At 42.8% G+C, this 13,905-nt stretch overlaps 2 protein-coding genes across 4 annotated transcripts; both read right to left on the reverse strand.

Moving 5' to 3' along the window:
* Nucleotides 1-1,227: 1,227 nt before the first annotated feature.
* On the reverse strand, nucleotides 1,228-6,714 carry LOC136443618 (uncharacterized). 3 transcript variants are annotated; one of them, XM_066440934.1, is made up of 8 exons: nucleotides 6,588-6,714; nucleotides 6,022-6,114; nucleotides 5,081-5,144; nucleotides 4,415-4,494; nucleotides 3,728-3,841; nucleotides 3,089-3,178; nucleotides 2,437-2,562; nucleotides 1,228-1,770 (listed from the first exon to the last, which is right to left on the reverse strand). In XM_066440934.1, the coding sequence occupies exons 2-8, from the start codon at nucleotides 6,097-6,099 to the stop codon at nucleotides 1,756-1,758; spliced, it is 567 nt and encodes a 188-aa protein (XP_066297031.1). In that variant the 5' UTR covers nucleotides 6,100-6,114; nucleotides 6,588-6,714; the 3' UTR covers nucleotides 1,228-1,755. The 3 variants fall into 3 exon arrangements, with proteins under 3 accessions (XP_066297031.1, XP_066297029.1, XP_066297030.1); XM_066440932.1 differs by having other exon boundaries at nucleotides 6,022-6,138; nucleotides 6,588-6,672; XM_066440933.1 differs by having other exon boundaries at nucleotides 6,022-6,149; nucleotides 6,588-6,672.
* A 4,032-nt stretch (nucleotides 6,715-10,746) lies between these two features.
* On the reverse strand, nucleotides 10,747-11,955 carry LOC136443590 (G-protein coupled receptor 6-like). Its single transcript, XM_066440878.1, has one exon. The coding sequence runs from the start codon at nucleotides 11,800-11,802 to the stop codon at nucleotides 10,786-10,788; it is 1,017 nt and encodes a 338-aa protein (XP_066296975.1). The 5' UTR covers nucleotides 11,803-11,955; the 3' UTR covers nucleotides 10,747-10,785.
* Nucleotides 11,956-13,905: the final 1,950 nt, after the last annotated feature.

Raw genomic sequence — 13,905 nt, forward strand, 5'->3', positions numbered from 1 at the left:
TGAGCTTACAATTGCTTGTGTTTTCGTGCCCGTTATATTAAGGTCGAGAGAGTATGCTGTGGTTGGCTTCAGGGGCACGGCCGGAAGACTATTTTGGCCCTCTAGTGTCAGAAAACCAACAGGTGGAATCATATCAAAATAAATTAGCCATTATGAGGAAGGGGGAAAGCTTGGTCGCTTGTGTGCATGAATCTACAATGATCTGGAATGACATCTTCTAGTAATCCTGCGCTACAAATGTATTCATTACATTGCATGAGCTGCAAGCAACGGGTGGCTTATCTTTATATTACGTCGAGTTGGGCAACAGGTGTTTTTAAATCTGCCCTTTCTGTGGTAACCGTTATCCCGCCGTGCATTGATAAGCAATTAGTTAGCAATAAGCTTTCTCAGTGCGAATCGAAACTGAGGGGTACGGATCTGACGCAGGTAACATCTCCAAAAAGGTTGATTTGGATAATTGTGGTAGCTCAGTAGCAGGTGGTAACTTTTGATATCAAAGCGCCCTTGTTTCCTGGACTCCCATCTCTTCTAACCATACCTTCGGGGGGCAATTCATTTGAACACGCACGGGGGCGTTTTCTAATTCATCTTCTTCTTCTTTGAAGCCCTTTTTGAGAATTTGTCTTTGATCATGTTTCATTAGTTTTGTTACACACTCATTGAAAAGAAGAAGAAAATATGAGGCCCTAGGGGGAGGGGGGGGGGGGTGGTGGCACAGGATCTAGCAGCTGATTTTGACTTCAAAATGTACTCGGGCCTGGCTGCTTTGTCAGTTACTTTGCACAGCAAGTAACTTTTGTTGATCATCGACTCATTTGATTGGTCAACATGACGAGAAATTACCGCAAAACGGAAGACATGTCGTGCTTATATATCATGACTAGTCGTGCGGTAGCATTGGGTATGGTTGTAGAAGTGAAACTAGTTCTTCAGAAGTGAAACTAGTTTGTTGTTGTCCATTTTTTTTGGCTCTTTCGCATTTGTAGTCTGTTGAGGATGCAATCCATAACGTTTACGTGCTGTGGTACATGTATTACCTTATATATGTCTAACAAACCATCCATCCATTCATTCATCCATCCATCCATTCAACATTTTATCCTTCCTTTATTCCTTCATCCATCTATTCTTTGCCATACAAGACAAAATCAAGAAGAAACGACAAGAAATTTTATCTTTAACTTTCCCATGGAACTGTTTGTAATGAGAATCATTTCAAACGTATTGCGCAGTGTCTCGTTTTCAATGAAATGCGTTCCAGAATAGAAATGTGCACCCGTACGGCACCGTGAAAATACATTCAATACAGGCTCAAAATACTGCCACATCCTTGTACCGATATAACGTTTTTGGCTAATTTTCTTACTAAAACATGCTATTCCTACCGCAAAGATGAACATTGAGTCCTCGAAGAAGGTGAAAATATTGTATGGGCGTTGAAATCAGCACCAACTTCGATTTGAGATTCTCTGGAATGCATGGAGTTTCTTCATAAAACAATTGAAACCCCAATAGATATCATTGTGAATATTTACACATATCACACACATAGTACACATTCTGTTATCGCTGAAAACCGCAGGTTACTTTGTCAAATTGTATACGTCCAGGTCCAGGCACAGTACTGTATCTATACCTCTATACCCGTACCCGATATTACGTATAGGTACACATCCCTAATCTAGAAAATGCCGTGTGATGCCCCGATTTACGTCATCGATGATCCTCTTGTTGTTACCATGGGAACGGGTTTTACCAACTCTGCACCTGGGGGAGTTGATAAAAAGTATGGTGGTGATCGTGACGTCAGAATGCTGTTGTTGTTGACAGTATGTGTCTTTAGTCTATCTCGTTTTGTGTGCTACGTATCCTGTAACAGCTGTTGTTGTTTTGTGCTAAAGAATTGCTCTAAGCCCTCATAGGGTTTCCGTGATCCTTTGGCAACGTGTCATCACTGGTGAAGTGGTTAAGTGCAACAGAATTTTGTTTATCACGACGTCTACAACATTTTCAAGCAAAAGAGGTGCACGAAAAGACCCAACCCGCTTTGATATAAAAATTAAGCTTAGAGTCTATTATGTTTGATATATACATGCGGGTAGGGCCCTTTTGTGCGGATCTTTTGCTTGTGTTCTACGTCTTTGTAAACAAAATATGTATAAAACAGGTGCACCAGTAATGAAACATACCAAAAGACGTTAACCACTTTCGTTTCCTTTATTTCGATACCGTTTGTCAATGATAATCTTCCAGGGTACGTTAGAATAACATATAAACACCTAAAAAAACATATAAACATAGACATACAGATTACAGGATCAAAAGAAGCATACGAAATCATAACATAAGCGATGCAATTTTATTTCTAAATGTCAACTTAACTTGCGAACAAATGAAAGCGAACAAATGAAAGTTGATAGAGGTTGAACCCACCGCTGTGCCCGGTGCTTGGCCCACTGGTGGCGGCTGTACAGACATGACCATCCCCTGTTGCACGCCCTCCACCACCCCGTCACGCAGGTTCTGGTAGTGGGAATACACCACGAGGCAGCCGTACACCTGAGGGTGCAGGTGCACAATCACATTCAACCCAATAGCCCGGTTAAACCGCGCTCCTACCCTTTCTTTAATAGCATTCAATTGTCTAGCAACAGAAAGGACTTCCTTATTGGCTAGTATGGCTAGAATTCCTGTGGCTTGGGTGCCATCCGATTACTACCTGGGTTTCTACACTCGCTACCCTGAAAATGAGAAAAAAAATCAGGGTAGCGAGTGTAGGAGCCCCAGTAGTACTAGAAATCGGATGGCACCCAGTCCTTTTTGTGACGTCATGACCCGTTACTTGTTTGCTCCACCAAAGAGCACACAGTAGATAATGGATTCAAAAATAACACAGATGTCCTCAGAAATAGATTTTTACCAATCCGATGAAAGTATCTACGGAGGAAGCAAGACCTTACCGTTAATTCGTCTCACCAAAGAGCACACGTAGAAAATAGACCTAAAGATTACCTAGATGTTTTCAGAAATTGATCTAATAACCCAAAACCCGACGAAGGTATTTAGGAAGGAAGAAAGACCGTACCGTTATGAGGAAGACAATACCCCAGATGATCCAGGCACCCGCTAGAACGGGCATAACTATCGCCATAACTAGGTCGCTCCAGTCGTCTTCCTACAAGGGATGGAATACAACTGTCAAAGGGAAGAAAAAAAATGCTGTTTAGACCCCCATTCCACTAGTGGGCACTCTCACTGCGACCTCGCTGCGACCTAAGCTTAATTTGTATAACCCTTGATTTCATAATGAAAATATCATACCAAATGTGAAAGTATGGCTGAAAAGACTAAAAAAACACGCAAAGTGTTAAAATATTCGTTCTCTAAGCTTTATCCATGAAATTCGTTGAGCGCTCTGTTAAATTTTAGGTCGCAGAGAGAGCGCGGTGAGAGCGTCGTCCTTGTGGAATGGGGGTATTATACATTCAAACCTGCCAAGGCGACCACCTTTTCAAGCCGACCACCTAGCCATGTCGTCGACCGCTTTTGTTCGGTTCCGAAAATTTTCCCCATATAGACTAAGCATTAAGCGGCCTATATTATTTTTACCTCCGGGAAACGAGACGTATTGATAATACGACATGATAATAAAGACAACTGACGCAAAATTATGATTGACGTATGGCTGTTTCAGTTTCAAACAAGAAATTGTTATCTGACGTACCACGGCTCCGAGGATCCCCAGGGTAACAATGGTCAGATAGACGGTCACCCCGAGCGATGCCAGCGTACAGGCGATGGAGAAAATCACCCAGGACAGGACAAGCTCCTTCATTTCCTGTGGTTGATATGAATGAAAAACTCTTTTTAGGAGATGAGAGTCATCAATTGAGAGGTACATTTAGTGCTTGTACCTAAATGATAATAATAGCAGTATAATATGCATAAAGATGTCTGTGGTGAAAATGAAGGATGTAAAAAAAAGATGACGGCTTCACAGCAATCGCCAAGCATATATTGAGAGGAACTGTTGCAGTTGGCTGTTAAAGAGACTGGCAGCCCAAAACCCCTCTACTTGGAAATCATCTTTAGACGACCCTTTTTTTGTTTTCGTTGTTGTTGTTATCGTTTTTGTTGCTTAGAGGGGAGGATACTTTGCAGCCATTGACATAAATACCAATTTGACTCAGTCTTAATTTACAGTTAATGCGCATGTGTAGTCATGGTGCATTGTGGTCTAAGGTTTGAGCCACAAAGGATGACCAGGGCAGGGGCCTTAAACTTAGAGCACAATGCATTACGACTGCACATGCGCACTCAAAACTGTGAAATGGCTTTGTGAAATGTCAGCTGTTTCTAAGTTTAAATTCTAAAATTGATGAAAAAGTCGACGATAGAAAAAACCGCCCACCTTTTTCACACCATAGATCAGCAGTATGTCGATGATGACGCCCACGGAGTAGATGGAGACGGAAACAATATCAGTGGTAGCTGGTAAATAAAGACGGCAAAAAACACAGCTGGTTAATAGTTAAACAGACAAGAATTCTTTTTCACGGATCACCAAAGTGGTGACGTCAGAAGGGGGAAAGGCCTCCTGGTGACGCTGACAGTTTGTGTGCCGGGGGTACGTCACTGGTTTTACGTTATTACAAATTTTTAGAATAATTTCAAGATCAAGCTAGTATCTATCTCTCTAGAAACCTAGCTTCGGGTATGCTGGTATAGATAATGAGTTCCCGACCTGCCGTAGCAACAGCTACAATTTTTTAAGAATCTCTGGTTGAAGATTTCTTTTAAGAAAAGTCAGGCTAAACCTTGAATAGAATAATGATTAATGACAATGAAAATGAATTAACGTTATTATCATATAGCTAATAATGAGCTTCGCTCACTCGGTGGTTTTATTCGGTGGTCATAGCACCTGGCCAGGCGTTATGACACCATATACACCTCGGGGCGGGTCATTAACCCTTAATTCATGTCCATAATCTCTTATATTGTAGGTGTATTTTCATGACCTTGGCTATAATAATGATAATAATATAAAAGAGTAGAATAATGAAATACTACTCACCCACGGCCCCATCGGCGCCAACGATGTTCCTAACAGCAGAACCGATACCGGCAAACTGCATGATCTGCGAATCAGAGAAACACGATAATATTAGACTATGTACCCTGCAACTACACTGTCTTTAGGATACGATATAAAACCACAGAAAGGGAATTTGGAAGTAACGTTACGTGTTTGTTACCTTTAGAATATGTCACTGATTGAAGAGTATTCTAGTAACATTAAGGGAAATCTTGAAAATTATAGTGATATGTACAACTCTGAACACTCATTTGTGAGATTAATAGACAAAAAATGTAGATGAATGGGGCATGAAAAAAATAAATCCTCCTTTTAGCTACAGGGTCATCATTTTCTGTGAGACGTGCATTGAAGGATTGCGAGCGGGCGCTTTGGTGTTTGAAATCGGTAAAAGTCTTATCGGTAATTACGTTAACAGTACACAATACCAGACCATTAGACATTGCAGATAAGAACGAGACAGTAAGAAGCCACTGGGGCACCAAACATTTCTTACTACATTTCGAGGTCTAATTAAGACCTGCCAACAACATACCAACATAATGAAGACAATCCATCCACGTCTTCTATAGTCATGCTGTAACGTTACATATCCACAAACATACAAAGAAACGCTACCAAAAACATAACCTTCTCGGCAAAGGTAATAAAAGACTTCAGAATCTGTTTTGAAATAACGTGTACAAAGTGGTTCATTATCATTGAGGAGCCCTAAGTTCGAAGATTTTGTTGAAAACGTGGTAAGTTGGGTCTAAAGACAGCTTAAACTTTGCAAATTTGGTCACGAATCTCATCTATCCCTCCTTAGTCTAACCACAGAAGATGAACTTTCTCCGCCCTTCTCGGTTTTCTTGGTGCTTCACTTAGTGTCACCACGCCTGTCCGTACTCTGTTTGGAATGAAAGTCGGCTCGTACTTACCATCCAGATATTGGCGATCACGATACAGCCCGTCCGGACGGAACAGCAACCACAGCAGCTTCTCTGCAGGATCGCCATCTTGAAGAACACCTTCTAATGTTACAGCAATAGAACAAACTGCAAAGGAACTGGTACGGTGAGTAAAAGGATTGAAATATATATGTGATACAAGTATATTTCTATTTGTACAAAGCATACAAGTGTGCGTTTGACTCACGCACGCACGCACGCGCGCACAACCACACACGCACACACACACAGACACACTGGCAGACACACCCACACACAAACACACACGGGCAGGCACACACACACAGACACACAGGCAGGCACACACACACACACACAGGCAGGCACACAAACACGCAGGCAGGCACACACACACACACACACACACACACACACACACACACACAATAATAGAACAAGTCTCGATCGCAATCCCAACTGACAAGCAAAACTTTCGACAAACAAACGTAAGGATGGAGAAAGGAAACTACAAGTCAAGAACATTTGATAAGCCGTTGTTGCGTGTATCTAGCATGATAAGTATACATCCGACTTACCGTAAATTTTCAGCGTCTTTACAAGGACGTAAGGTCAGGCGTTTCCGATCAACGCTCGTTTGTTGTGTTGCCGAACGTTGAATCTGGCGTTGCTAGGAAACCTTCGAACCGCATTGTTCGGTTGTTCGAAAACCTTATAACCTGACCTTAGATGGCCTATTCAGTCGAACCGCAGAGCTCTACGCGCATCCGTTCTGCGCAGCCTTCTCTAAGACGGCGTTCGCCGGGTCACGGCCGGACCTGGGTTGGACCCTGTTGCATGGGTGTAAACAACTACCTGTGGTGCAAGAAAAAGACCTCAGACCTACATAATGTTTATACTTTTTCATATCTGTAGGACTTGCCCAGTGCAGCTATGTAGATATTTCGTGTATTGCAAAATGACAGCGGCCGCGGTGGCTTTCGAAACATTAGCAATTTTTGGTCAATTTATCTGTGCTCATCTTCTTTACAGTTCACCTAGATCCAACTAGCTAATCACATAGTGCGATAGTCCATTTCTTCGCCTTTAAATAGATACCAAAATACCTTGGTTTATTTGAGGAGCAACGGGTTTGCCCCCAAAAAAACTGCGACCACATGCAAATCATGGTGGTGAAATTTGAGCCTGGGCGTATCTACCGATACACACTATCCTGCGTTTTGGTTACATTTTGATACATTTCGCAAGGTGTCATAAAACTTATGTTTTGGTTTAAGAAGCTGCATGAGCACGGCTACCACATGCAATAGAAGAAGCTACATGATAATAGTCAAATACGCACAGACAGAGGGTATTAGTACAAGGTAGCGACTTAGTAAAAATTGTCAAATTTGAAGTCAATAGTTTCGAACTCCAGCGTTCGACCGATGGAACCAAGACGGTACGTTCGATTTTTTGAGCCGCGGGGTCAGGCGAGTTCAGGCGTAGTGTTGCAACTATCAGTCGGTGTATGGAGAAGTTTAGAAAAGACTTACGTCTAATTCTTGCAGTTGCAAATACATTTTCTGAAAAAGATTGACATTATTCAGAAGCCAGAAAAAGTGGGATTCTTGTGCACGTATGCCAATATTAGTACATAATGCCTACGTTTTGCAAATCAAAGTGAAAGGACACTGTGTTCAATTTCTCATTCAAAAAAAGGACGCCATAAAACTGACATGTTGTTCGTTTTTTTGGGGGCAAACCCGTTGCTCCTAAAATTTACCAAGGAACTTTGGTATCAATTTAAAGCTGAAGATATGGACTATCACACTGTGGAAATAGCTAATTGGATCTGGGTGAGCTGTAGAAAAGACGAGCACAAATATAGTGACCAAAAATTGCTCATGTTTAGAAAGCCACAGCGCTCGCTGATATTCTGTAATGCGCAAAATATCTGAATTGCTGTACTGGGCAAATCCCGTAGATTTGAAAAAGTATATACATTATATAGGTCTGAGGTATTTTTGCTGCACGACAGGCTCTTGTTTACACCCATGCAACGGGGTCAAATCCAGACGCGGCAAATACGCTATCTTAGAGAATAACGCGTTCTAGGGTGACCTGCGGTTCGACTGATTTGAACGATACAAACTGCATGTCATCATCGCGCACGTGCACGTTCCATCGTGTTCGAACGACGTTCCCCGAATCCCGACCGGTCCCCGGTGTCCGCACACATGCCGTCAAACGTTTCCGGATATCGCTATACAATGTCGGTGGCTATCCCCTTCCTCACTTGAGTAAAAATACCGCAAAACGGCTTATTTTGTACTTATCTGTCGTAAATCAGTCTGATTGTAATCTAACACCTGCTCCCCTACGGGCTCAGGAATTGTCGCTCGATTTCAATGGACGTGCGCGATAACATAGACAGATTGTGAGTAAAATCTTCCATATGACATCACTGTCATCAGTTTGTGTCGTTAAAATTCGTCGCATTGTCTAGTACCATTTGCCTTATAAACGCAGTGGACATTATAGCCGAAGAAAACCGATAGAAGATGTTCTGATGCAAAAACATATCCTCAAACAATTCAATCTAATTCAATCGAACCCAATGAACTTCGAGTTCAAAACATGTAAGTTATTATGATCACAAGCATCGATAAACAGGTTTGTTGTAAACTTATGCCTGAAGGCTAATTCATAACGTGAAACATATTTTAAGGACAACAAGATTGGCAACATAAAAAGATGTTGCCATGGCGACGGTGGTCTCTGCAAGGAGTGGTCTCTCTTAACGTTTTCGTTTTTAACCCACATGCAAATAAGGGCCTCGCATAGATAGCGGCAAAAATCATATCAGTCGATCACCTTCTCTACCAAAATAACACAAGTTGTCCAATGTATGAAAATCTTGTTTTCACAAAAAAGATATCGTACCATTTCCTCATAAATTATGTAAATGAGGCCCTCTATGCAAGATTTGTGTCTTACAGTGGCCACATTTACTTAACTTCCAAATGGTGCAAAAATGAAATCCCCATTATTTACCACTATGGATTTATAGAATTTTGTCATTAATTATGCAAATTAAGTATCAATTTGCATAATTGATATCTATCGATATTTATCTCTTTCTCAGTTACATATGTCATGTGTTTGAGAGTCCTATAATAGAATGCAGCTGATTTATTAACAGTCCTCATTAATTATGCAAATCAGATATTGATTTGCATAATTGGCATATGATTATGTAAATCATCACTTAAGCTATCTACACACCAAAAATTATGATGATCCGTCATCTCCTTCTTGCGTTATTCTCTTTCAAAGTTTGAGTCAAAATCAGCTCCTGCAGTTCCAAAAAAAGCCGCTAGGGGGTCCAAATCTACAGGACATATTTTCCTAACAAAGAGCTATCCACCACTTAAAAATCATGACTATAGCATGCTCAGAAGACGATATTTGACAAGTGAAAGTTCCCCTGCAGTACCATAGAAAGTCGCTAGGGGGCCCAAAATCCAATCATTACAAGGTCTCCCACAGACCTACCCACCTACAAAATATTAAGACATATCCAGGCATTCTTGAGTTATCGTCCCATGGACTTTCACATTCCTGTACAATTCCTAGAATTCTTGCAATCTGCACACAATATAGTAAAATTTGGCTCGCCCCTGAGGCGTCGCCAAAAATACAAGATGCTAGTTTCTATACATGTCAAATATAGCTATAGCTTCATTGATAAGATAGATACATGTAATATTTCCAACAACACCGAAAGCCACGTACGAAGATGGTATTGAACAGGTTAACCTGTTTTTAATGTATTCTACTACCAGTTACATGTTTCGTGAACCTACCCTAAAACAAAAGATAATTGTAGGTTGCTTCTCGATAATACATTATGTGCATATAAACAACTATATTACTACAATGATAATAAATTCTCTTTAAATGTGCGTTTTGAATATAGACAAAACTGTTATAAGCCAAAGTGAAAACATCTTAAGCATAACAGTTGTATTATCATTTCAATGAAATATCCTCAAAATAAACCAGTGAGTTGAATTATCATATCAATGAAATATCCTCAAAATAAACCAGTGAGTAGTTCGTATTGATGTCTTTCTGTTACGTATTGCTGGAATTATTAGGTATTTTTCCGTTGTTTGTTTTCCCGGACGTGCGTATTGCTTACCGTCCTCTTACGCCTGTCCTTGGTACTGATGCTACTTTGTCGTTCTGTTGTTGTTTTCTATCACAGTCAGACTTCTCTTGGTTATTCTCAGCTCTTATCTTTCCGGGATCCAAAATTGTGTCCTTGGTTATGTCCATAGAAGTGGCTGTAGAATTTAGAATTCGTTTTTGAACCATGTCGTTTCCATCCATTTCTTGGTTTTCTTCACAGCATACTCTAAGGAGGTACGACGTGTTTTCTTGCGCTAAGCTCATAACAGTTTTCATTGTTTCCCGTTGAACTTCAATGATGTTGCCAGTCTGTCTTTTCTGGTCCTTAATTTGATTCTAGTAACTTTTTTTTCTGCACTTAGTACTACATTGTCAGGTAGACTGGTTTGTGACCGCGTTGTCTGATTGTCGACGCTAATGTACATGAGTCCTTCAGAGTCTTTTCACTTTCCACATGGAATTTCTGCAGTACTCAGTCGGTTTTCTGGCACCGAAGGAGTAAAAATGCTTTCATTGTTATGAGGTTCACGGCTGCTCTTCTATTTTCTTTTCTTTTCTTTTCTTTTGTTGTTCAGTTTTCCGTCAGAAGTGCTCCTCAGGTCAGTCACTGTTTCGGAAAAGCCGCAACACGCCGCGGCGAACCTCCTCCAGACGAAACCCGTAAATGACAGGGTTGGTGGAAGAGTTGACCAGCACGCAGATCAGCATTGTCGTCAGCTTGGTGTCGGACGCGGTAAACAGTGCCATTCTGACGACAAACGGCAGCCACCCCACCAGGAACATGGCGGTAATGAGGACGATGGTGACGGCGGACTTGCGGCTGGTGCTGGGCTGGGCGCCCACGGCGGCCTCCTGTGCGGCGATGGCGTTCACGTGCTTCCACAGACAGCGGAGTATCGCCACGTTGAGGAGGATGATGGCTGATATCGGGATGAAGGCGAACACCGCAATGACGACCACGTAGTTTAAGGACATCCCTGAGCCCAATGGTATGCATCTTTCGTCGAAACGCCCTTCGCAGCTCCTGTCTAAGTTGGTCAGCATCGCCAGCATCACAGACCACAGCCACACGAGCACCACCACGACCTTGCACTTGTCGTTGGTGACGTTGCTGACGTAGGTCATGCCGTGGACGATGAACCAGTAGCGTTCCACCGTCAGAGCCATGAGACCGTAAGCGGAGCACAATCCGGAGATCGTAAGCGTCGTCAAACGGATGTTTAATACGGTATCAGAAGGAGTGGTGTCGGTCAGAAGGAAGTACGCACGCGAGCCAGTCGAAAAGACGGTCGACAAGCCGGTCAAGATGTCGCTTGCCGCCAGGTTGGCCATGAGGATGTAGACAGGCTTGTGGAGCTGCTCTCGTTTTATGATGGCTGCTAGCGGGAGGCTGTTTGCTACCACCGTCCAGATGCCCAGGCACGTAGCCATGTGCACTGCGTATCCGGATGAGCTTGTTTCTTCGTTAGGGGCTAAAACTGTTTCCTCAGGAGAGAGACATTTGGAGACGTTTGAAGTGGTGTTCCCTCCCATCTCGTAGCCGTCGGTAACCAAGAAGGTATGGCAGTTCTCAGACGAACCGTTCCTCGATGTTGATGAGTTGCTAGAATCGCTCATGTTGTCGCCAGCCTTGTGCTTCGTAACGTTCCAGTCCGGAACAGGAGTCGAACTTACCGTAACGTTCCAGTCCAGAACAGGAGCCGAACTTATCCCCAAAGTGGTGATGAGAATCACTAGCGCCGCTACAATGGACTTCAAGTCCGGGGACGTCAGCATGGTGGGTTTGAAAGATCTCTACAGAAACAGTGTCACACTCCTGATGCTGAAAACACAGAGCTTACAATCACTGGACAGAACATCTTCGCAGTGTACACGACAACATCCTATCGTATTTCCTTACAAAGAGTGCAATTACGTTTTTCTTGTGATGGCCAGATGAGACCTCAGGGAGTTTTTGATGAGATTTTTGGTACCAGCTGGGGTCCAACATTTCATCATGACTTCGCGTGGCAGTTTACTGACCTTATTAAAGATCTCCAAGCAAATATTGGGATAGAAAATCTCAAGGTTTTCTGGTTGTAATGTTTTTCTGACACGAAACCATCCCAATGTATTCAGCTGTGACGATAACAGTCACTAACGCCCGTTGGCCTCCATTTTACGTACCTCTTGCTGTATGAAGTTCCGTCGCGGTCTCAATAAAAGAATATACGTACAGCATCGGCATGGTATAATGCAACTTCCAGGTGGGTTGGTCGGCGGCAAAGAAAATATAAACAGAATTTCTTCTCGTACGATCATTTATGGGACTTGGGCCGAAAACACTTGCGCGTACTTCCTGGCGGCAAAGATGAGGTTTCGGAAGACTTGCAAGCCTCGACTTGTACTTGTCAACAAGGCTCTCACAAACACATTTCCAGCACGCGCACGCGTAACACAGTCGTTCAGAGTCAGTCAGGGAGATGCACTTGGAGTTATATTATGCAGAAGGCCGGTTAAACGTGCTACTTAACTAGCACTGTCGGCCCTCTTGGCGGTTAATGCCTTGAAAAGAAACTAGAGTTTGTGGCATCACATACCTTACATATGCAGCTGTTAGCTGGTATACGCCTTTCGACGTACACTGCTGGCAATTAAACGCCGGCAAAGGGTGGTTATACCGGTTTGGTAGTGCAGACACAAAATGTCTGCATCTCGGAATTAGCATTCGGGCAATAACTTTTCATCAGTAACTAGTTGTTCGCGGGGGACATGGTTGCTATGTCTCGCTGTTTCTGAGCCCAACCCGTGCAAACACTACTGAACAAGAGCCCGATCCTCAACGTCAGTGAATTTCATAAAGAATGCAATAATGTTCTATTTTCATTGATGAAGGTTAGACATGTAGGTAATAAGAAACGCCTAACAAATCGTATCTAGTTGCTTGGGTAGCTGTTTTTAGGCGTTACGTTTTCTGTTCGATGCGATGAATTTGGTCACTGCATTTTAGTAATTTGGTGCGCCTTTCCAGTTCTACGTTGTATCTTCCAAGCGTTTGAATGCAGGAGAGTCGCGGAACGTCTCGATTTGTAATAGTTGTTGCCTAGTGCTGAGGGTTTCTCACCGAGCGTCCCTCAACGTCTGTGCGGTCGAGTCGGCGCGTGACCTCGCCACAACCAGAATGCTCTGTTGCCGTCAAGATATTAAAAAAAAATAGATAAATGAAACAAACAAAAAACACAGAACAAACGCTACCATGGGCCTTGTTTTAAAGTCCGTTGTATCGGTTGTTCTTGTCCGTTCTTCGATGATGCCAGTTCAGCTGACGCTATTTCTCTGTGGGATCTGGCGCTCCAAAGAGGTAATGACACACCTTACGTTTTGAAGCGGGAGACGGTTTTGCCAGCATTTAATGGACAGAGGTGGCCACAGTAAGGGCGCAACTGCTCAAATCATTCTCGACTTCAGACCAATTTGTTTATGTAACCTCACGTGGTGGCCCGCCTGTATCGCCATGTGTTACGTACTCACGAAATTATTACTAGTACACGCATATGTATCGCCATGTGTAACGTACTTACGAAACTAGGAAATGGGGTCAGGGGTGGTTGTGTTGTAATTGTTACCCTGGGAGCCAGATCCCGTATTTGGTGCGATCACCCACCCCCGGCACGCGCACCCGAGCTTTACCTAGCCTCCATTGCAGGCCTTCCCACTAGCGTTTGACTAACGATTTTATCT

This window comes from Branchiostoma lanceolatum, chromosome 10 (assembly GCF_035083965.1).
Source record: "Branchiostoma lanceolatum isolate klBraLanc5 chromosome 10, klBraLanc5.hap2, whole genome shotgun sequence".
NCBI lineage: Eukaryota > Metazoa > Chordata > Leptocardii > Amphioxiformes > Branchiostomatidae > Branchiostoma > Branchiostoma lanceolatum.

Excerpts from the sequence above, each read along its gene's own strand:
- LOC136443618 (XM_066440934.1), bottom strand. The coding sequence starts at position 6,099 with ATGGCGATCCTGCAGAGAAGCTGCTGTGGTTGCTGTTCCGTCCGGACG. Across the intron at positions 4,495-5,080 it reads TGGCGCCGATGGGGCCGTGG|CTACCACTGATATTGTTTCC; the intron begins GTGAGTAGTATT and ends TTTATTTACCAG. Across the intron at positions 2,563-3,088 it reads GTATTGTCTTCCTCATAACG|GTGTACGGCTGCCTCGTGGT; the intron begins GTACGGTCTTTC and ends CTGCACCCTCAG.
- LOC136443590 (XM_066440878.1), bottom strand. The coding sequence starts at position 11,802 with ATGAGCGATTCTAGCAACTCATCAACATCGAGGAACGGTTCGTCTGAG.